The sequence below is a fragment of the Megalobrama amblycephala genome, linkage group LG16 (assembly GCF_018812025.1).
Source record: "Megalobrama amblycephala isolate DHTTF-2021 linkage group LG16, ASM1881202v1, whole genome shotgun sequence".
Taxonomy (NCBI): domain Eukaryota; kingdom Metazoa; phylum Chordata; class Actinopteri; order Cypriniformes; family Xenocyprididae; genus Megalobrama; species Megalobrama amblycephala.
The window spans coordinates 8,950,067-8,972,842 of record NC_063059.1 but is presented as its reverse complement, the minus strand read 5'-3'; the positions used below and the strand labels follow the sequence as shown (position 1 = coordinate 8,972,842).

At 36.2% G+C, this 22,776-nt stretch overlaps 1 protein-coding gene across 2 annotated transcripts; it reads left to right on the top strand.

The window, feature by feature from the left end:
• dhx16 (DEAH (Asp-Glu-Ala-His) box polypeptide 16) lies at positions 1–22,260 on the top strand. 2 transcript variants are annotated; one of them, XM_048160954.1, is made up of 21 exons: positions 1–158; positions 612–814; positions 905–1,143; positions 1,293–1,458; positions 1,583–1,639; positions 1,782–2,036; positions 2,697–2,936; positions 4,029–4,217; positions 5,031–5,141; positions 5,294–5,409; positions 5,525–5,735; positions 6,853–6,951; positions 8,276–8,428; positions 8,753–8,893; positions 9,871–10,033; positions 11,107–11,225; positions 11,485–11,552; positions 11,708–11,870; positions 16,358–16,519; positions 20,587–20,760; positions 21,897–22,260. In XM_048160954.1, exons 2-21 carry the CDS (start codon positions 617–619, stop codon positions 22,023–22,025), a joined length of 3,153 nt encoding a protein of 1,050 aa, XP_048016911.1. In that variant the 5' UTR covers positions 1–158; positions 612–616; the 3' UTR covers positions 22,026–22,260. The 2 variants fall into 2 exon arrangements, with proteins under 2 accessions (XP_048016911.1, XP_048016912.1); XM_048160955.1 differs by lacking the exon at positions 1–158 and adding an exon at positions 223–241.
• Positions 22,261–22,776: the final 516 nt, after the last annotated feature.

The following is a 22,776-nucleotide window of genomic DNA, read 5'->3' as shown; positions in this document are numbered from 1 at the left end:
GCCAATTACCTTTCTACACGCTTATTTTGTGTCTATGGTCAGGTCACGACTGAAGGTTTTACTCAGACTTTTACTTTGACAGGTCGCGTTGAGAAAACGTTAAACCGGAAGTAGCGTTAATGTTTTCATAGGAGAAAGCGTGTAGAGACACTGCTAACGTAAGTCTGAAGTTTCTTATTAATTATGACTCAGTCGTGTTTTTATTGTATATGTGCATAAACCACAATACTGCATGTACACGGTACGTTTGATTTCATGGGTACAGATGCTCGAAATACTAGTCAATAAATTAAAAAAGTGTCTTTTGTTGACTGTTCATTTCCACGGAATAAAACAATCCTAGCCTTTCCTTTGATTTTTTTCTTGTGGTCATAATTTTCTTTTGAAATAAGATCTGACGGCTTAGTTTTATCAAATATTGAATTCAAGTTGGTCACCTACAGTTGTGAACGTGTTGACATTCTCATATATTTATATTCATTTGCTCATATGGCTGTTATCTAATCAATCTTTGCTGTTACTGCGCACATACTGTTGATGGATGTATTGTGATTCACGTTGAAGAACATGTTAACCTGTATAAAATAGATGTGTTATGTTTTCGTGTACAGTCACAATGGCCAGTCTGGAACAGTGGGTTAGTGACCAGCTCCATGACATCCTGGGTTTGAGTGACAGATATGTGGCCCAGTTCATGATCGGTCTGGTGCAGAAGTCTTCTGGACCTCAGGACTTTGTGGCTCGGCTTCAGGAAACCGGAACCATCGACATTGATCAAAGAATCACAGCGTTTGCGCATGAGCTGTACAACAAAGTATGTTTTTATAATCAGACAGTATGTTTAATGGAATTTAATACACAATACATTTACTGTACATGTCTATGTAATGACCTTTAATTTCAGGCTCCCAAAAAACATGTGGTGGAAAAACCCGCCCGAGCGATAGAACGACAAGTCATAGAAATGGAGAGAAAGAACAGAACCTACACTCTTCTGGAGGACAGTGAGAGCGATGGAGAGACAGTCAAAGAAAGAGGAAAAGAGAAGAAAACAAAAGACCGGGACAAAGGAAAGAAGAGGAAACACCTCAGACAGAAACGAGAGGAAAGTCCATCGTCCAGTGAAGAGGACAAGAAAAAGAGGTGATTATGATACTCTAAAACAGGGGTTTTCAATCCTTTAGACTTTAGACAAATATGATCCTCGTGCGAATCTGAAAGTGAGATCTATCAGTTTTTATTATTGTGCTTTTGTTCTCAATGATTTCTCGTTTGATTTTTGCCTCCTTCAGCTCTAAGGTCACTGATGAGCCAAAAAAAGAAGAGGAGGAGGAAGAATGGGAGCGGGAAGAGAGAGAAAGACTTCAAGATCTGGAGGAGAGGGATGCATTTGCTGAACGAGTAAAACAGAAAGACAAAGACAAGACAAGACATGTACTTGAAAGAAATGACAAGAAGGTAATGCAAAATACATTCTTACTCCAACAAAATAAAGTCTGCTAGTTTGTTATTGATGGATCTCGGTATGATTTGGTAAAATATGAGGGCTGATGATCTGCGCTCTATGTTTTCAACATCTCAGGCTTATGAGGAAGCTCAGAAAAGGCTTAAAATGGCTGAAGAGGATCAAAGGAAAATGGTGAGAATGTCTTTGATTGTATTTACATGCACAAGTATGATCTGTTGCTAACTGTAAATTTGGTCATTTTAACCTGATTGCCATAACCCTTTTAATAACCCTTGTGATTGACTTCTGTTGGCATTCAATGCGGTCTCTTCAGCTTCCAGAGTTAAGGAAGGAGTCACGTCGGCAGTATCTGAGCAAAAGAGAGCAGGAGAAGCTGGAAGACCTTGAGGCTGAAATTGCGGACGAGGAATACCTCTTCTCCACTCAGAAACTCACCGATAAGGAAAGGAAAGATCTAGAGTACAAGCGGCAGATCAGAGACCTGGCCCGAGACTACAAGAAAGCAGGAGCCAAAGAACAAGAGGAGAGAAAGAACAGATACTACATGCCAGAAGAGAAAAGAAACAAGGTTAGGTCTAAGAGATGAGCTACAGGGGGATTATGGGATACTTTAATTCAAAATGGCAAACCTATTCATCAATGTTGCATTAAATTGATTAAAGTGACAGTAAAGACTTTTATTATGTTACCAAAGATTTCTATTTGAAATGAATGCTGTTCTTTTAAATTCATCAAAGTATTCTAAAAAAATGTACAAATTTCATAAATATTAAGCAGCACAACTGTTTTCAACATTGATAATAATAATAAATGTTTCTTGAGCAGCAAATCAGCATATTAGAATGATTTCTGAAGGATCATGTGACACTGAAGACTGGAATAATGATGCTGAAAATTCTGCTTTGCATCACAGGAATAAATTATACTTTACAATATATTCAAATAGAAACCAGTTATTTTAAATTGTAATAAATTTAACAATATTACTGTTTTACTATTTTTAATTTGATCAAAAAAATGCAGCCTTGGTGAGGATAAAAGACTTTCAAAAACATTAAAAAAAAATTATACTGACCCCAAACTTTTAAATGGTAGTGTATATTGCAAATATAGTGGACATTTCAACAAAATGATTTTTATTCTAAATAACCTTGAGGAGATTTAATTTACATATGTAACTTTAAATAAATAATTAATTTTTTCTCTTGTATTTTTCCATTCTTTTCAGTCCATTCCTCAAAAAGACATGGAGCTGGAGTTTGAGGAGACTCCCAGAGAGGGAGGCGGGGAGCAGGGCCGCTGGGAGGAGGCGAGAGTGGCCACTGCCACCCTGCAGTTTGGGGCCAGAGAAGAGCGGGAACGGCGGATAAAGGAGGAGCAGGAGAAGTATCAGCTCATTTTAGAGGAAGAGGAGATGATCAACTTCGTCAGCACGGCCATTACCATGAAGGGAACGCTGTCAGAGAAGGTTAACAACACTCAAGAATGAGATACTGTGTATTCATTATATTTCTGTGTAGAGGTGTGAATCTTCACTTGCCTCACGATTTGATTTCGAATCAGAGGGTAACAATTAGATTATGAAGCGAATCTCGATGCATCACAATGCATCTTTTCCTCCAATTCTTTTATTAATAATAATTATCACAATTAGGGTTGTCAAAAGCACCGACTTTGGTACCAAGTCGGTACTGAAATTTAGAAAATGTGACGATACCAGCATTTTGAGTGCTGTTGAGCAGATTCTTAAACACCTCTTATTGGCCATTGTGTTCATGTGCTCAACAGATATGTCTGTGATTGGCTACAGTGATCAACGCTTCAAAAACATGTTATAAATAGACATCTTTGATGCTCTTCACGGAGCGTTTGAGATCGTTTTGTTGTGCGCATTTTCCTCATTTATGCATTTATGTTATTTTTGTGAAAACCAAAACAGACACAAGTGCTTTGCTTACAAAGGACATAGACAACTATTTTATTAATATAGCCTATAGTAACGCTGCATTCACATGGGGCGTCAGCATCAACGCTTCTCATTTACTTTGAATGGGTGACGTCATGCCTTGCCGAACTGAATTGTGGGTGCCGTTGCGTTGCTTCACTCGCATTGCTCATGGCAGAAGTTGAAGATTTCTCAACTTTTCAAGCGCCAATGCAGGCGTCAGCCAATCAGATCGCCTTATGCAAACACCCTAGAGCAGTCGCTAGACAATTGCGTTCATGCAACACCGGAAAGTAATGTGATTGGCTGTTATCACTATAATGGTCACGTCAACACAAGCTTCAGACATGTCCTCTGTCGAGTGTTGAGGCTGACGCCCCGTGTGAATGCGGCGTTAAGAGTACTTTATTTACCATAAAACAGTACATTAATATGTATATAAGCCTATTTAATTACTTATTTTTTTCTAAAAATCGATTCTTTGGTTTTTATGCATAGATGCATTCACATGATCAGCATCGAAAAAACAACAGCATAGATTCCACAGCTTTATTTCTGTATGTCTTAATAGAAAAAGTAACTACAATCTTGTATCTTCATGTTTTTGAACTGCAGGAAAGTGAACCTGAGTTATCACAAGTTGAGAAAGACAAGCTGTCCATTCAGGAAGTGAGACGTAGCCTGCCCATCTTTCCTTACAGAGAAGACCTTCTAGCTGCCATCAAAGACCACCAGATCTTGGTCATAGAGGGAGAAACCGGATCTGGCAAGACCACCCAGATCCCTCAGTATCTCCTGGAAGATGTACGTGCTTATTATAAAACATTTATTTGCAAATGGCTTTTAATTTCGGGGTTTGCGTGGATCCAGTGGAGATCCATGTGTGCATTTCTAGGTTTCACGTGAGAATATAAAGTAATCAGGAACATGTAGATCCTTTCAATTTCATCTGTGACAAAAAAAAAAACATAAAAGCAACAAATAAATATTTTTAAAGATGCGTTGTGTCAGAGTTCACTTTTTGGATGGAACCCGACTTGCGTACGGCCGTTGAAGCCAGTGATTGTAGTTTATAAAGTTATACTTCACTTCAGAAGGCCTTTATTAACCACCTGGAGCCATATGGAGTACTTTTATGGGCTTCAAAAAAAAAAAGGAAAAAAGTACCATTTACTCCCATTATAAAGCTTGAAAGAGCCAGGATATTTTTTTTAATATAACTCCAATTATGTTCGTCTGAAAGAAGTCATATACACCTAGCAAAGCTTGAGGGCGAGTAAATCATATGATAATTTTCATTTTTGGGTGAACTAACCCTTTAACATTATACTAATGGTTAGTTCACCCAAAAATTTGATTTCAGTCATCATTTACTCACTTGGGATATTGTTCCAAACCTGTAAGACTTTTCTTCATCTTTAAAACACAAATGATGATATTTTGAATGAAATCTGAGATTTCTGTCCCTCCATTAAAAGTTTATTCACCCAAAACTCTGATGCATCTAAAAGTTCATAAAGAGATCATAAAATAAATCCACATGGATTAATGTTTAATTCATAATTAAGTCAAGGCATGAAAGTTGCATTTTTAATTTTCTTATCTTTTGTCTTTCAGGGTTACACTGAAGGAGGAATGAAGATCGGCTGCACTCAACCTCGAAGAGTGGCGGCCATGTCTGTAGCAGCTAGAGTTGCACAGGAGATGAATGTCAAACTAGGAAATGAGGTAATAATCCATCTGCTTATTAAGTGTGCGATTTATAAATGATAAGCCTGCAGACTTGCCCGTTGTGTTTGTGTACATAAGAGAAATTCAAGTGTTTAGCATTATGTTTTTAATTGTGACAAATTTCAGCAGTGTTGTCTTACTTTCCACAGGTGGGCTACAGCATCCGTTTTGAGGACTGTACGTCAGAGAGGACCATCCTGAAGTACATGACTGATGGCATGTTGCTCAGAGAGTTTCTTACAGAGCCTGACCTCGCCAGCTACAGGTAAAAACGTACCATACAGAATTAATATTTTTTACTTTTTTTTTTTTTTTAAATATAGGTCTGCTCTTCATTATTGCATTCTCTGTTCTGATTGGCTGTCATTCTCTGTGTTCAGTGTGATCATCATCGATGAGGCCCACGAGAGAACGTTACACACAGACATCCTCTTCGGTCTAATTAAAGACATTGCACGTTTCCGCCCTGATCTGAAGGTTCTGGTGGCCAGTGCCACTCTGGACACTGAGCGTTTCTCCAGCTTCTTTGACGATGCACCTGTGTTTAGGATTCCAGGTCGTAGGTTCCCTGTGGACATCTACTACACAAAGGTAATGGACCGTAATTAAAGCATTGATTCGTTTTGTCGTACACAGTGTAGTGTAGTGTTTTCTTTTCTTACGCCATGATATATATATATATATATATATATATATATATATATATGTGTATGTGTGACCCTTGACCACAAAACCAGTCATAAGTAGCCAAAAATACATTGTATGGGTCAAAATTATTGATTTTCTTTTTTGTCACAAATATATTTTTGTGAGTGGATATGCATTGCTAAGGACGATTTTCTCAATATTTAGATTTTTTTGCACCCTCACATTCCAGATTTTCAAATAGTTGTATCTCAGCCAAATATTGTCCTATCCTAACAAACTTATTTATTCAGCTTTCAGATGATGTGTAAATCTCAAATAAAAAAATGTACCCCTAATGACTGGTTTTGTGGTCCAGGGTCAGATAAATGAATAAATATATAAATAGAAATTAATACTTTTATTTTATTATTTTTAATTTACAAAAGATTTCTATTTCTAATAAATTCTGTTCTTTTGAGCTATATTCATCAAAGAATTACTGAAAAAAAAAATTCCATGAAAATATTAAGCCTCATACTGTTTTCAACATTGATAACAATAAGAATCATTATTAATAATTGAGCACCAATAATAATTTAGAATAATTAAGCATCAAGTCAGCATATTAGAGTGATTTCTGAAGGATCATGTGACACTGAAGACTGGAGCAATGATGATGAAAATTCAGCTTTGATCACAGGAATACATTTAATTTAAAATATATTCAAATAGGAAATGGTTATTTTAAAATGCAAACATATTTTACAATATTACTGTTTGTACTATATTTTTTATCAAATAAATTCACTCTTTTTTAGAATGTAATTTTTATGAAAATAAATATTTTCATACTGAGCAGTATAATGTTGTGATGTGTAAATTCACTTTTAGCATTTATAATGATTAATTTTAGATGCATTATTAATTTTATTATTCATTTATTTAGACTTATGTTATAGAATTGTAATTTCAGCCATTCTTGACATGGTGTAAGAATCCAGTTAGTGATTTCTCTGATCTGTTTTTTCCCTAATTTGTACATTGTTTGCACATTGTTAATATGAATTGTCTTTCGTTTCAGGCTCCAGAGGCTGACTATCTGGAAGCATGTGTGGTGTCAGTGCTACAGATCCATGTCACTCAGCCGACTGGAGACATACTGGTCTTCCTCACAGGACAGGTCAGTCCTTGATGCTCAGCCTGTTTATAGTTCATATTTCCCTTGTGGGTGGACATGACTGTATCCATAGATCTGTTAAGATTATAAATAAATAAATGCATCTATTACATCTGAGTCACAGTATAGCAATACTCCATGGGCTAATATGTTTTTCCCATTAACTTGTAACTAATACATTCACCTCTGTCACAATCACCTTGATTGTAACATTTAAATTATGCATTTTCTTTAATATATATTGCACAAGTTATTTAGGTTGTAACATTTTATTTCTAAGCTGTAATAATAATGATCTGGTTTTATAATATATAATTTAATTGGCTCCAAAACAATGGACCCTTTTCACATTTCCTGGGCTTTCAGAAGCGGAAATCGCCATAATTGGGTAAACTTCTAAATTGGGGAATGGGAGATGACAGCAAATATAATCTTTGCATCCCCATTTGCTCCAATAGGAAAATAAAAAAATCCATAATAGTGTTTCCACGACTTTCTAAAAGTGGGGAAATGTAGAGAGATTGATTATGGAAGTCAGAAGAAAGAAAGATAACACTCACACAGCAGTGTTAATTCCTTTTTTTTTGTAACTTACAAGATAATATAATACCAAGTATAGTGTTATAAATGTATATTTTCAATTGTTCTTCCAAAACATGTTTTTGTCTGATTCACTATGGTAAGCCTGTTATAAGTGTTTATATTTCAGACCTGTCGGGATGTTTTTCATTGGAAATTGTGTACATACATTACTTGCCCGTGTGTGTCTTGCCATAGGCATAAATAGAGAAAAGTTGATGCATGTATGTTGCGGGAGTGGCAGAGGTTACTGAGAAAGTTTGACATGGAGCAGCTAAATCTCCAATCGCCCATTTAAAAAACAGAGGAGAGTCTGCTGGCAAAAAGAGAAAGCAACAGAGCTCGTAATAAAACAAGAAGAGGGCCAAAATTGTGTAAATCTTTAGATTTGCAATGTTGCTAAATGTGGAAATACGTCATGACAGTCTGTGAAGAGGTTTTTGGATGAATGAATCTTGATTAGATGACATACATTTACACTAAATACAAGCCTGCATCACCCTGCTTCCCCTTCCTGTCTCTTTCCACTCTCTTTTCAAAAAAGCTTTAAAAAAAAAAAGTATGAAGAAAAAAACATAATAAAAAAAACTTTGCTTTTTGAGATGGGAAAGCTGCATGATAAGGCAGAAAGACTTAATCTGTATTATTATATCGGGAAAGTTTATTCCAAAAAGTGGATCATTACTGTATTAATAGACTATATTTATATTGGTAATATTGACATTTACTGTGTCCTCTGGTGTTGCAGGAGGAGATCGAGACTTGCTGTGAACTTCTACAGGAGAGATGTAGGAGACTGGGCTCTAAGATTTCTGAGCTCCTTGTTCTGCCCATCTATGCCAACTTGCCCTCAGACATGCAGGCAAAAATCTTCAATCCCACTCCGCCTGGAGCGCGCAAAGTAAGAGTGCCATTCCCTTTGTCGGCCAGAAGGGGGGCAGCATGTCTGTTGAAGTCTATGGAAGGCTACACATATTTACTTGTTTATTCATTCTAGCAGATTATAGCTTTTTATAGCTTTATAGCTTTATAGCTTTTTTTTTATAGCCTTATAGCTTTTATCTAAAATAAAGCAAAAAAACCCCACACAAACAAACAAAATGCAAACTCTTATGTAAATGTTCTTCTGTAGAAGCTTTATTTTATTTTATAGGTCATGTTGATAAATACCCAAAACTCTGAATATGAATTTCTTGGGTAATGGTTTGTGGTTTTTGTGCTGCAGGTTGTGGTGGCCACAAATATCGCAGAGACATCTCTCACCATTGACGGCATCATCTACGTTATTGATCCAGGTTTCTGCAAACAAAAGAGCTACAATGCAAGAACAGGAATGGAATCTCTCATTGTCACACCCTGTTCACGGGTAACAGAACAACAAAAACATTTTCTCACATTTATCTGTATAGAGGGCAGTGGACACAAAAGTATTCAGACAAGATTTACTAATGACAAGTGGCATTTTGTATAAGGAAAGATAACACAAGCAAACTTTTCAAGTAAAAACAAAAACACTTTTACTTATATTTATATAATTTTTAAACATAAAAAGGCCATATTAAAGGTCCCGTTTTCGTGTTTTTTAAAGCTTTGATTGTGTTTATAGTGTGCAATATAACATGTGTTCATGTTTCGCGTGTAAAAAAACACAGTATTTTTCACATAATTTACTTATCTGTATACCGCTGTTTCCACTGTCATAAAAACGGGCTGATGACTTCCTTGTTCTATGAAGTCCCTCCTTCAGAAATACATAATGAGTTCTGATTGTGCCAGCGGTTCCTGTGTTGTGATTCAACAGCAGTTTAGCGCTCCTTGCCCGGAAAGGTCACGCCTCTTACCATAACGTGGAGATGCACGCGCTCAGTGTTATTGTAAACATGTCTTTAATTTTACCCTATCAATTTGAGCCGGAATCAGACCCGGTGATTGGACTGCGGGATGAAAATAACAGCGTTTCGACGACATGGCGACAAACACACTCTACAAACGCAACTCTTGTGTATTCCTGTGGGCGGAGGTTAGTCAAAAAACTGTTTTAGTGACGTCATTAAAGAAGGAAGTAGAGGGATGTAGTCCAAACTGGCCGTTCGATGTAGGCGACTTCTGTTAAATAAAATATCTCGCTTGGCATTGAACTTTGAGCTTTAAAATTTTACAGATTTTATTTATACTCTAACAACAACATTACACACTAACTAAAGTTTGAAACATGGGATCACGAAGAACGGGACCTTTAAAATAGGTTTGCATTACTATCTCAGGTTCAGTTAATATGTTTCATTGAAGGTTAAAATTGATGTGTGGCATTAGAGGTTGATAATGTGTTATATTATCATGCAGGCCTCTGCCAATCAGAGAGCAGGTCGTGCAGGAAGAGTGGCTGCTGGGAAATGTTTTAGGCTGTACACTGCCTGGGCCTTTAAACATGAGATGGAGGAGACCACTGTCCCTGAGATTCAGAGAACAAACCTGGGAAATGTGGTTCTGCTGCTCAAAAGTCTTGGTAAGTATTAATGAATTAGTTTGTCTTGATGACTTTACCATGACAAATCTACATGTCAGCTTGATTGGTATGCACTGCAGTCAGTAAAAAGATCAGTGAAGAATCCATTGGCATGTTTCCGTTTAAGCCTGTAGAGGTGGCTGTAAAGTATGTGGAATGTAAAATATTTGGAAACGTTACTTAAAAATGTGTGGATATCATTGAATTTGTTGCAAAATATCAAACCAAGAGGAATTATTTTAAAGATAAACAGCACAAACACACTTTCCTAACTAAACATATGACAAAAATACATTTCCTAAGGTTTTAAAATATAAAACAGTAGATGTACTGTTCAAAATGAAGAAAATTATTTGAACACTTTGTGACTGACAAATGTTAGTAAATCATGGAATTAATAAATGTGATGAACTACAACAATAAGAGAATATTGTGAAATATTATTACAATTTAAAATTACATTTTTTTTTTAAAAATTTGATATATTTAAAAATGTACTTTTTTCCTGTGATCAAAGCTGAATTATCAGCGTCATTACTCTAGTCTTCAGTGTCACATGATCCTTCAGAAATCATTTTAATATGATGATTTTCTGCTCAAGAAACATTTATGATTAAATGTGCTGCTTATTTTTCTGGAAAACGTGATGCAGTTTTTCAGGATTCTTTGATGAATCGAAATTTGAAATAGAAATCATTTGTAACTTTATCTTTACTGCCACTTTTGATCTTTTTAATGCATGCTTGCTGAATATTAATACGTCCGTTCACCCATTAAATTCACCTGGCATTAGTTGGTTAAAATGACTCAGAAAGTGAAATTAGTTCAGAGAAATATGGCTTAAACGGCCAAATACTTTTTAGGGCATTCTAATAAGGTTAGTAGTGTTGAGTGTCATCATAATTATTTTTGTCATGAAGGACAGTGGCAGTTTTGGGGGTGTGGTACGTAAAAAATTGGAACGTTAATGCATACATAAACCTAACACACTTATTCACTCCCTGTAATCAAACATGAAATGTCTTTTAATATGTGCTTAATGTCTAACATGTTTTTCCTGATCTGTGCATTAGGCATAAATGACCTGATTCATTTCGACTTCATGGATCCTCCTCCTCACGAAACGCTGGTGTTGGCTCTGGAGCAGCTCTACGCTTTGGGCGCCCTCAACCACCTCGGTGAACTCACTAAGGTGCGAAAAAAATGAATTAAAATGCCTTTATTACCCTACAGTTTTGCTACATTTGCTTTTCTAAACCCTTTAATGAATTGTGTTCACATTCACAACACGTATACAAGAAGGCTTTTCAACAAAAAGACTGTCAATAAGGGTTCTGGACATGGAAATTAAGTATAAATATTAAATAAATGACTCTAAAGCTGCACATTTACAAATATCTCATGGAAATATGCCAATGATTTGACTTGCTTTTGTTCCTCTTGCGCTGTAGCTCGGCCGAAGGATGGCTGAACTTCCTGTGGACCCCATGCTGAGTAAAATGATTCTGGCTTCTGAACAGTGAGTCTAATTTGCAAAAAAATCACCTGAGTTTCCCTGTGAAACCATTATTTTCAAGCTTATATGCTAATTTTTTTTACATTTAATCATCATTACTCTTTTCCTGGAGTCGTTATTGTAATGTTCTGAACATTGTTCTTTGGTCTCTCCTGAAGTTATAAGTGCTCTGAGGAGGTTCTGACCATCGCAGCCATGCTGTCAGTGAACAACTCCATTTTCTACCGCCCCAAGGACAAAGTGGTCCATGCTGACAACGCTAGGATGAACTTCGTGGTACCAGGAGGAGATCACATGGTGCTTCTCAATGTATATACACAGGTGTGTTTATGTGTGTGTGTGGAAACACAGCTCAAAGTGGCAATCAAGCACTTTTATGACCCGGTAGTTGCGGTAACTGAGATGTTTTGTTATTGTCAGAATACTTGTCTCATCTAGCGTGACTTCCTTATGAGAGATGTGCGGCAATTATATTGCTGAACAGGTTATGCAGGCCTGTGTAGGCGTACGTGCATATGTAGATGCTGAAGCAGGAAGTTTTTGTCTTGTGCAATTATAACTTTGGTATGAACAAAGTTTTGTAAGAATGACTGTTCAAACGGCAGAAACAAAACCCATATGCATTAAAAATAAGACATTCTAGGCACCTAAAATCAAGCATTTAGGAGTCCTTTTTGGTAATTAAATGACAGAATTGCTCGATAATTTAAGTTATAGATGAGGTTGTGTTTAGTAAACGTTCATTGCAGTTTAATTCTTTCACACTGTTGATCGTAATAGATTTTGTACCATATAAATATCACTGCTTTGCAAGAATACTTCTGCCTTTTCTGGGAAAAAAAAGTCAAATGTTGTTGACCTCACAGTCCCAAACAAAGTTTTTCTAACAATTTATTCAACCTTTCAACTGGACCTCACTATGCTTATGCATGATTTGATCACTATGCTTGATTTATTACAACATTCTTTAATTACATATTGTCATATGAACAACCATTTAGAAAATGGCCTCACAAACCTAAAGTATAAATCACATATAATGGTCATAGTCATTGGTTCATAAAGTAATCTGGTCGTGCATGCACAAAACATGCAATTATTGTCGCCAGAAAAGAAAATGTATACCATAGACTCTGATTCTCAGTCAGTGGGTAGAAAGCGGTTCCCTGTTCAATTCAAATTGGACATAATCCTATAAAGACTCACAAATCAGTGAGGGAGTCTGTTGTGAACTCAATAACTCCTCTGAACGATTCACTGTCTGAGTGATTCTCATTCAAAGCACAAGTGAATCTATATGACTGACTGGTTCACAAGAGTAATTTTTTTATCACAAATTGGACTTAACTGCTTGCGCTGTTTGCCATTGCATGTACAAAACAGCATTTTTTTTATTGTCAGAAAGTAAAATGTTTTCAGTAGTCTCTCTTTTTTCTTTCGTTGGGTAGAGAGTGGTTTCATGTTCAGACATAACCAAATAGAGTGGTGCAGGTATGACTAATGACTAACCTGGAAGACTCATTTGTCCCTGCATCCTTTAAGATTTTCCTATTGGTTTTATAATGTTTTTTTTTTTTTCAGTTTATGAGTAAAATAAAGCCTGTATTAAACATAACTTGACGATACTTTGACGTTTTGTTCTACAACGTAATTTACAGCCATATCAAAAATGTGAATTTTGAAGCAGTTATGTTATTTTTTTAAAACATACCTGCAAACTAGTCGCTTTTTGGCGAAACTCACCGTTTTGAATCAAAATATATCATTTATGTGCATCGTGTAGATCCGAAGAGTTTTTTTTTCGGGGGTGGGGACTGTGGGGCGTGTCAGGGTGAGTTTGCAGGCACAATAAATCGAAAATGGGCTACTTTCCCATAGTCTGGAGTGAGACCATAGACGTCTCTTGAGCTGTCGTGATCTATTTTGGCGTTCTGTGGTGTGACACATCGCTATAGCGCTTCAGTTCAAACAGAGGCAGAGCACACGTGAACCAATCATCTCTTTCGCTTTACAACACGAAATAAACATGAATGGATGTAGGATGAATGAATACTGAAGGTATGTTGAAAGATACAGTACAACTTACTGAAATCCGTATCATGTCATATGTAACATTAATTGATCATTCATTGTTTCAAGAGCGGAAAAGCGCCAATAAAATAGCTTGTAAAAATGTCACATTTACCGTAAAATTTACCTCAGAAAAGCCGTTCAATGTCCATAAACTTATAAAAATGAACTTGGAGAGGAGCATTTTGATATATATCCACTGTGACTATATAAAGGCCATTGCATATTCATGTACTTAACATGTGCTTCAATATTGAATATAAAACCGTTTTATGATGGAAACCATTTAAATGTTAAGGCCGATATTAAAAACGAATAGAAACATGGTATTAAAAAACGAGTAGAAACATAATTGTCGTTAATAATTTGTTATAACGTTATTAAAAAAACTTTTATGTGTAATTTATATGTAAGTACAAATCGATTAATTTTAACCTTTAATATTATAATGATGTACCAGCTGCGGTTCCCTTTATAGTTTACAGCAATAGTTGAGAGAGATTTTTTTCTTTGAGGAAAGGTGATCAAATTAAAGGTGCCATAGAATGTCTTTTTAAAAGATGTAATATAAGTCTGAGGTGTCCCCTGAATGTGTCTGTGAAGTTTCTGCTCAAAATACCCCATAGATTTTTTTATTACAAATTTTTTAACTGCCTACTTTGGGGCATCATTAAATATGCGCCGATTCAGGCTGCGGCCCCTTTAAATGCTCACACTCCCCACCCCCGGAGCTCGCGCTTGCCTTTAACAGCATAAACAAAGTTCACACAACTAATATAACCCTCAAATGGATCTTTACAAAGTGTTCGTTATGCAGCATGTCTAATCGCGTAAGTATAGTATTTATTTGGATGTTTACATTTGATTCTGAATGAGTTTGATAGTGCCTCTGTGGCTAAAGCTAACATTACACACTGTTGGAGAGATTTATAAAGAATGAAGTTGTGTTTATGAATTATACAGACTGCAAGTGTTTAATAATGAAAATAACGACAGTCTTGTCTCTGTGAATACAGTAAGAAACGATGGTAACTTTAACCACATTTAACAGTACATTAGCAACATGAAACATTTAGAAAGACAATTTACAAATATCACTAAAAATATCATGTTATCATGGATCATGTCAGTTATTATTGCTCCATCTGCCATTTTTCGCTGTTGCTCTTGCTTGCTTACCTAGTCTGATGATTCAGCTGTGCACATCCAGACGTTAAAGGATTAGTCCACTTTTAAATCCACTTTTCCTGATAAATTTACTCACCCCCATGTCATCCAAGATGTTCATGTCTTTCTTTCGTCAGTCGAAAAGAAATGAAGGTTTTTGAGGAAAACATTCCAGGATTTTTCTTCTAACAGTGGATTTCAATGACTACCAACAGGTTGAAGGTCAAAATTACAGTTTCAGTGCAGCTTCAAGGGCTTTAAACGATCCCAGACGAGGAATAAGGGTCTTATCTAGTGAAACGATTGGTCATTTTCGACAAAAATACAACCGTTTATGCTTTATAAACAAAATATCGCCTTGAACGTACTTTCCGCTTCCGCATTCTTCATAACACTTACGCTGAATGTCCTACGCCTATAAAGCATAAACGGTTGTATTTTTGTCGAAAATGACCGATCGTTTCGCTAGATAAGACCCTTATTACTCATCTGGTATCGTTTAAAGCCCTTTGAAGCTGCACTGAAACTGCAGTTTGGACCTTCAATCTGTTGGTAGCCATTGAAGTCCACTATAAGGAGAATAATCCTGGAATGTTTTCATCAAAAACCTTCATTTCTTTTCGACTGACGAAAGAAAGACATGAACATCTTGGATGACATGGGGGTGAGTAAATTTATCAGGAAAAGTGGATTTAAAAGTATGGGCTGGCATATGCAAATATTGGGGGCCTACATATTAATGATCCCGACTGTTACGTAACAGTCGGTGTTATGTTGAGATTCGCCTGTTCGTCGGAGGTCTTTTAAACAAATGAGATCTATATAAGAAGGAGGAAACAATGGAGTTTGAGACTCTGTGTGTCTTTTCCATGTACTGAACTCTTGTTATTCAACTATGCCGAGGTAAATTCAATTTTTAATTCTAGGGCACCTTTAAAATCAAATCGCAAGACTCTGAATCAAAATCGAATTCAATTGTGAAATTTGTGTTCGTGTCCAGCCCTAGTGTCAATAAATGTTCTTTTTTATTTTTTTACTTGAAGAAAATATTTTTTCCATTTATTTCCTTGTCAGAGTGCACCAGAATGCTTAGTTTACATGTTAAAATGTTCTCCTGGGGGGAGATGCCCCCAGACCACCCTATTACTATTTACTTTGCAAACATGTCACCTTTTTCACCACTTTGGAGTTTGCAGGTATGTTTTAAAAACATATGTTTCTAATAAGTAACTAAATTTGGAGTTTGAGTGTGTGTAGTTTACATTGTAGAATAAAACTTCAATGTATCATCAAGTTATGTTTACCACAGGCTTTATTTTAAGCCCATTATAAAAACCCATAGGAAAATCTCGAAGGAACCAATCTATAAACGGTTATGTTCTTTCATTCAGGTTAAAAAAAACACTAACTCAAGTGAGTTTTGTGAATATTCTATGACTGAATCAGTAAAAAGAATGTCATTTGTTCATGAGAGTCAGTTGTTTGCAAATCAGACTTCATTGCTCACACTGTTGGTTGTTGTGTGCACAGAAAAGAAAATGTATTAAATAGTCTCTCTGTTTCTCTGTCAGTGGGTAGAGAGCGGTTACTCCACTCAGTGGTGCTTCGAGAACTTCATCCAGTTCCGCTCTATGAAGAGAGCCCGAGATGTGCGTGATCAGCTGGAGGGGTTGATGGACCGGATCGAGGTGGAACTGTGCAGCTCCAATGGTGACAGTGTGCCCATCCGCAAGGTGATTTCCTCATTTCCTCCCACATCTCTTCCTTTCTCACATTTCCTCCAGTGATATTGTGTTTGGGCAGAAGCCTGCTGTTTTGCATGTGATCGTTATCTTAACTTTATGAACCTAAATTTAGCTTTATAGACTGCATTCCCTTAAGTTTCGAGACACTCTTACTTGTGGCCCTTGTTCGCTAAAAAGATTGAAGTAGAATTTGTGGTGCAATTTCCATTGTCAAATATTTCTCTTTAGGCCTTTTCACATTGCACTTAACCCGAGGTTAACATTTTTATTTAGTCGGGGGGTATTCCAAAAAACAAGGTTAACTTACCCTGAACTCTCTGTTGATTAACCCAAACCTTGCTTATTCAAGGTATGCTGGTTCCAAAAATGCATCCGGAAGTAAGTTCAGCCAACACAGAGTTTGTTAACACAAGACATTCTCAACAGAGCGACGAATTGATGATTCACCATGGAAACTATTGCTAAGAAAAATCGTACCATTCTACTTCCTCCTCCTTTTGTTTAAAGGCAATTTACATAACCTAATCAGTGCACATCGCCACCTGTTTGGTGGTTGTACAATCTTTTTTTTTAATCTTTTCATTCAGTAAGTAAACTTTATTCATTGAGAACAAGAATTATATTGTTTGTTTGATGCTAATTATTTAATAAGATAACACACGCATTTTATTATAGAAATTAGAGCATAGAAAACATCCTGTTATAAAAAGGATAAAAAAGCAGATCCATGTGTGAGATGACAATAAAATAAATATATATATTAGAAATGAATAAACATTTGAACATTACTGCTTTATAATAGTGATATATATATATACACATATACAGTTGTGCTCAAAACTTTACATACCCCTTGCAGAATCTGCAAAATATTAATTATTTTAACAAAATAAGAGAGATCATGCAAAATGTGTGTTCTTTTTTATTTAGTACTGTCCTGAATAAGATATTTTGCATAAAAGATGTTTACATATAGTCAAAAAATAGCTGAATTTATAAAAATGACCATACAAAAATTTACATACCCTTGATTCTTAATACTGTGTGTTGTTACCTGGATGATCCACGACTGTTTGTTTGTTTTGTGATGGTTGTTCATGAGTCTCTTGTTTGTTCTGAGCAGTTAAACTGAGCTCTGTTCTTCAGAAAAATCCTCCAGGTCCTGCAGATTCTTCAGTTTTCCAGCATCTTCTGCATATTTGAACCCTTTCCAACAATGATTGTGTGATTTTGAGATCCATCTTTTCACACTGAGGACAACTGAGGGACTCAAACTCAACTATTAAAAAAGGTTCAAACATTCACTGATGCTCCAGAAGGACTTCTGTAGCTTTCTATAGGCAGTACTAAATAAAAAAAATAAATATTTAAACAAAATAAGACAAATTTGAACATCTTCATCTTGTTCAAAAGTTTTCACCCCCTGGTTCTTAATGCATCGTGTTTTCTTCTTAAGCATCAGTGAATGTTTGAACCTTTTTTATAGTTGTGTTTGAGTCCCTCAGTTGTCCTCAGTGTGAAATGATGGATCTTAAAATCATACAGTCACTGCTGGAAAGGGTTCAAATATGCAGAAGATGCTGGAAAACTGAAGAATCTGCAGGACCTGGAAGGATTTTTCTGAAGAACAGAGCTCAGTTTAACTGCTCAGAACAAACAAGAGACTCATGAGCAACCATCACAAAACAAAAAAACAGTCGTGGATCATCAGGTAACCACACAGTATTGAGAATCAAGGGTATGTAAATTTTTGAACGGGTCATTTTTATAAATTCAGCTATTTTTTGACTATATGTAAACATCTTTTATGCAAAATATCTTAATCATGACAGTACTAAATAAAAAAGAACACACATTTTGCATGATCTCTCATATTTTGTTAAAATAATTAACATTTTGCAGATTCTGCAATGGGTATGTAAACTTTTGAGTACAACTGTGTTATATATAATATATATATATATATATATATATATATATATATATATATATATAAACACAATATTATATTATAATACAATATTGTATACACACCGATCAGGCATAACATTATGAGCACTGACAGGTGAAGTGAATAACACTGATTATCTCTGTTAGTGGGTGGGATATATTAGGCAGCAAGTGAACATTTTGTCCTCAAACTTTGTGTTAGAAGCAGGAAAAATGGGCAAGCGTATTTGAGTTTGACAAGGGCCAAATTGTGATGGCTAGACGACTGGGTCAGAGCATCTCCAAAACTGCAGCTCTTGTGGGATGTTCTCAGTCTGCAGTGGTCAGTATCTATTAAAAGTGGTCAAAGGAAGGAACAGTGGTGAACCGGCGACAGGGTCATGGGCGGCCAAGGCTCATTGATGCATGTGGGGAGCGAAGGCTGGCCTGTGTGGTCCGATCCAACAGACGAGCTACTGTAGCTCAAATTGCTCAAGAAGTTAATGCTGGTTCTGATAGAAAGGTGTCAGAATACACAGTGCATCAGTTTGTTGTGTTTGAGGCTACATAGCTGCAGACCAGTCAGGGTGCCCATGCTGACCCCTGTCCACCGCTGAAAGCACCAACAGTGGGCATGTGAGCATCAGAAGTGGACCACGGAGCAAGAGAAGAAGGTGGCCTGGTCTGATGAATCACATTTTCTTTTACATCACATGGATGGCCGGGTGTTTGTGCGTCACTTACTTGGGGAACACATGGTACCAGGATGCACTATGGGAAGAAAGCAAGCCGGCGGAGGCAGTGTGATGCTTTGGGCAATGTTCTGCTGGGAAACCTTGGGTCCTGCCATCCATGTGGAAGTTACTTTGACACGTACCACCTACCTAAGCATGGTTGCAGACCATGTACACCCTTTCATAGAAACGCTATTCCCTGGTGGCTGTGGCTTCTTTCAGCAGGATAATGCTCCTGCCACAAAGCAAAAATGGTTCAGGAATGGTTTGAGGAGCACAACAATGAGTTTGAGATGATGACTTGGCCTCCAAATTCCCCAGATCTCAATCCAATCAAGCATCTGTGGGATGTGCTGAACAAACAAGTCCGATCCATGGAGGCTCCACCTCACAACTTACAGGACTTAAAGGATCTGCTGCTAACATCTTGGTGCAGATACCACAGCACACCTTCAGGGGTCTAGTGGAGTCCATGCCTCAATGGGTCAGGGCTGTTTTGGCAGCAAAAGGGGGACCAACACAATATTAGGAAGGTGGTCATAATGTTATGCCTGATCGGTGTATAACTGTAACTATAACAAATTTAGTTACATTAATATAACTATATTAGATATATAACATGCATCTGAATGCCTCTTAAGCAAACTAACCCTGGAACATGACCTTCTCTGGAGCAGGTTATGTTCAAAGAGTAAGTTGCTATGGCTACTTACATACCCTGAAAGTTACCTCCGTTTTTTAACCGAAAGTTGAGGTTATGTGCTTACTTACCCTTAAACATACCCAGGTATGTCACATAACCTGCTTTCTTAAAATGTTAAACAGGGAACTTCAATCAAACTTTACTTAAATAACATTTCAAGAGCAAATTTGTGTCTCATGTCTTTGTTTTTCAGAACTTCCTGTTCTGTGAGAGACTTTTGTCACTATGAATCATCGGTATTTAAAAAAGATGCTCTGAAATGTCAGAGCATTTCAAGAGGCACACTTAACACAATAGCTGAATGCATGTATACTTGCTGACTGTGTGTTGCTATGTTTAATAGATGCTTTTGTATATTTAAAAGAGTTTGGCATTGATGAATGCAGGTTAGGTGACTAAGAATCATTTGTGGCATGAGTAACAATGAGTGCACAAATCCTATTATCTTTCAGCCACAATAGAAGAAAATGTTTGAACATCCAAATAATTTTTTCTGCAACGCTGCTCATTATTGCAAAATGAAATCAGTCATTTGTACAGTTTAGAGGTGATTATATGAAAATTATTTGGCTTTAAAATGTCACGATTGATCAGAATTATATATTCCGGAGAGCCGTGTAATAAGAATTAATAAGACTTTGTAGTGCAACTTCACCACGTTATCTAAATGTGCTTTCTTTTTCTTCCAGGCAGTGACTGCGGGATATTTCTACCACACGGCACGCTTGAGTAAAGGGGGTTATAAAACAGTCAAACACCAGCAGACTGTTTACGTCCATCCCAACAGCTCACTCTTTGAGGAACAGCCACGCTGGATGATCTACCACGAGCTGGTCTTTACCACCAAAGAGTTCATGAGACAGGTGTGGAATTGTCCTTCACATTCTTTGTATTTTTAGTCAGATTTGACTAATATTATTGAAGCCAAGCCTCATGGGATTTGAACAGACTGGTTCTTTTTGACATGAGCCTGTAAGCAACCGCAAAGCAACACACTAAAATCCACTCCTAACTCCTAAAGGGTGTGTTCACACACGGCTTCACATTTGATAGGTTTGGATTGATTAAACCGAATTCTGGTCTGATTGCTGGGATGCCGCATGGGCTAAAGCAAAGAAATCAAATAATCCGTCAGATTGGCTTGTCTATAGAACATTACGTAATTAAATGCACAAAAATTTGTAAAAAAAAATAAATCCTCATATTATCTTTCTATGTTAAATGATAATTTTAATAATTCAGTTAAATTCTGGAAATTAACAAAACTAACAAATTCATATTCTAATTTACCTTAATTCTTAAACGTAAATAAACGTAAATCAGAATGTAATTAGTAACTCTATATATATATATATATATATATATATATATATATATATATATATATAATAAATAATATATAAATAATGACTTGAATGTAAATAAAATAAATGAAAATGTTGATGTTGTTTCTCTTTGCCCTTCACTTCTTACCTATTTTATAAGTTATTGAAATTAGATTGTAAAAAAAAATTACCTGGTCCTGATAGAATTGAAACTTATTTTTTAAAATAATTAGAATTAATTCCTGGTACTATGTTTTTACTCCTTTTTACACATTTTATAAGTTCTTAAGCTGATAAAAAATAGCATCATATGTTCACACATACAACAAGTGCATTTAGCCCAACAAACAGCATTGTCCTTCGCAAAATATACATCACAAAAGTTTTTTTTTTTTTTTTTTTAATCTTTAGGTTCGGTGTTAAAAATGACAGTGTAAAAATAACGCTAAGTGAACCAGGACAATAATGTATAATTTTCTTTTTTGGTCTGGATCAAGAGAACTGAACTACAAGTGTGAACACACCATTAGAAACCACATTATAATGCTTTAGCAACCACCGTAAATACCCTAAAGTCTTGCCAGCAGGTTTTGAATGGGCAAGCACTTAATTATTTTTCAGAAAATGCAAAAAAAAAAATATGCTTTATTTAAATCCTTTCATCTGTCTTTCAGGTGATAGAGATCGAAAACGGCTGGCTGCTGGAAGTGGCTCCTCATTATTATAAGAACAAAGAACTAGAGGACAGCAGCAGTAAAAAGATGCCCCGCAAACAAGGCAAAGCCCGTGAAGAACTGGGCTGATCCTGAGATGAGACGAGCAAGAGACTCTTCCACCCAATATTACACCGAATCTGCACAGACAGACCGGAGATCAGCAATGTGAGAATCTCCAGCAGTGTTCAGTTGGAAATTGTTGGACGTTTCGTTTGGTAATTTGCTGATCTGTGTAAAATATTTTGGTGACTCGTAATTTTATGTTTGAGCTAAAGTTGTTTTCATGTGTTTGAATGAGGAAATATATTTTTGATTACAAGTATACACGTGTTTTTTATTATTATTATTCAGATATGCTGATATAGGATATGACCTCTGAAGCTATTTAAAGAGATATGCCTGGATGTGAACCAAGAGATGAGTGTTATCAAAGGTCATGTTTTTAAGGTTATTAAGACAACAGTGTTTTCCTGAATATACACAGAGATGATGTTTTCAGCGGTATCTGTTACGCTGAACTTCCTGCACGTGTCTGTGAAGGCTTTTGACCTCAGGTGATTCTCTAAAATACATGAAGATATTAGGGAAAAGAACCAGGAAGAAATTTCCATAATCCAAAATTGAGATATTAATATGGATAAAATGAGATGGACAGATGCAGTGTTTAACCATGGACATAACAAAAGAAAAGGAGAGGGTTGTGCAACAAAATGTATTTATTAATGTGTTACAACAGGCTCACCTTGCAGTTTCTTGGAATATTTCAGTATGGATATATAACCTAATCCAAGAGCAGGTTTTTCTACATGCAAAATGCGATTTTTAACTTTTAAATTCA

Bases quoted from the DNA above. Each gene is read 5' to 3' on its own strand.
- dhx16 (XM_048160954.1), top strand. From the start codon at position 617: ATGGCCAGTCTGGAACAGTGGGTTAGTGACCAGCTCCATGACATCCTG. The intron at 5,736-6,852 runs GTAATGGACCGT...CTTTCGTTTCAG, and splicing joins TGGACATCTACTACACAAAG to GCTCCAGAGGCTGACTATCT. The intron at 11,553-11,707 runs GTGAGTCTAATT...TCTCTCCTGAAG, and splicing joins ATGATTCTGGCTTCTGAACA to TTATAAGTGCTCTGAGGAGG.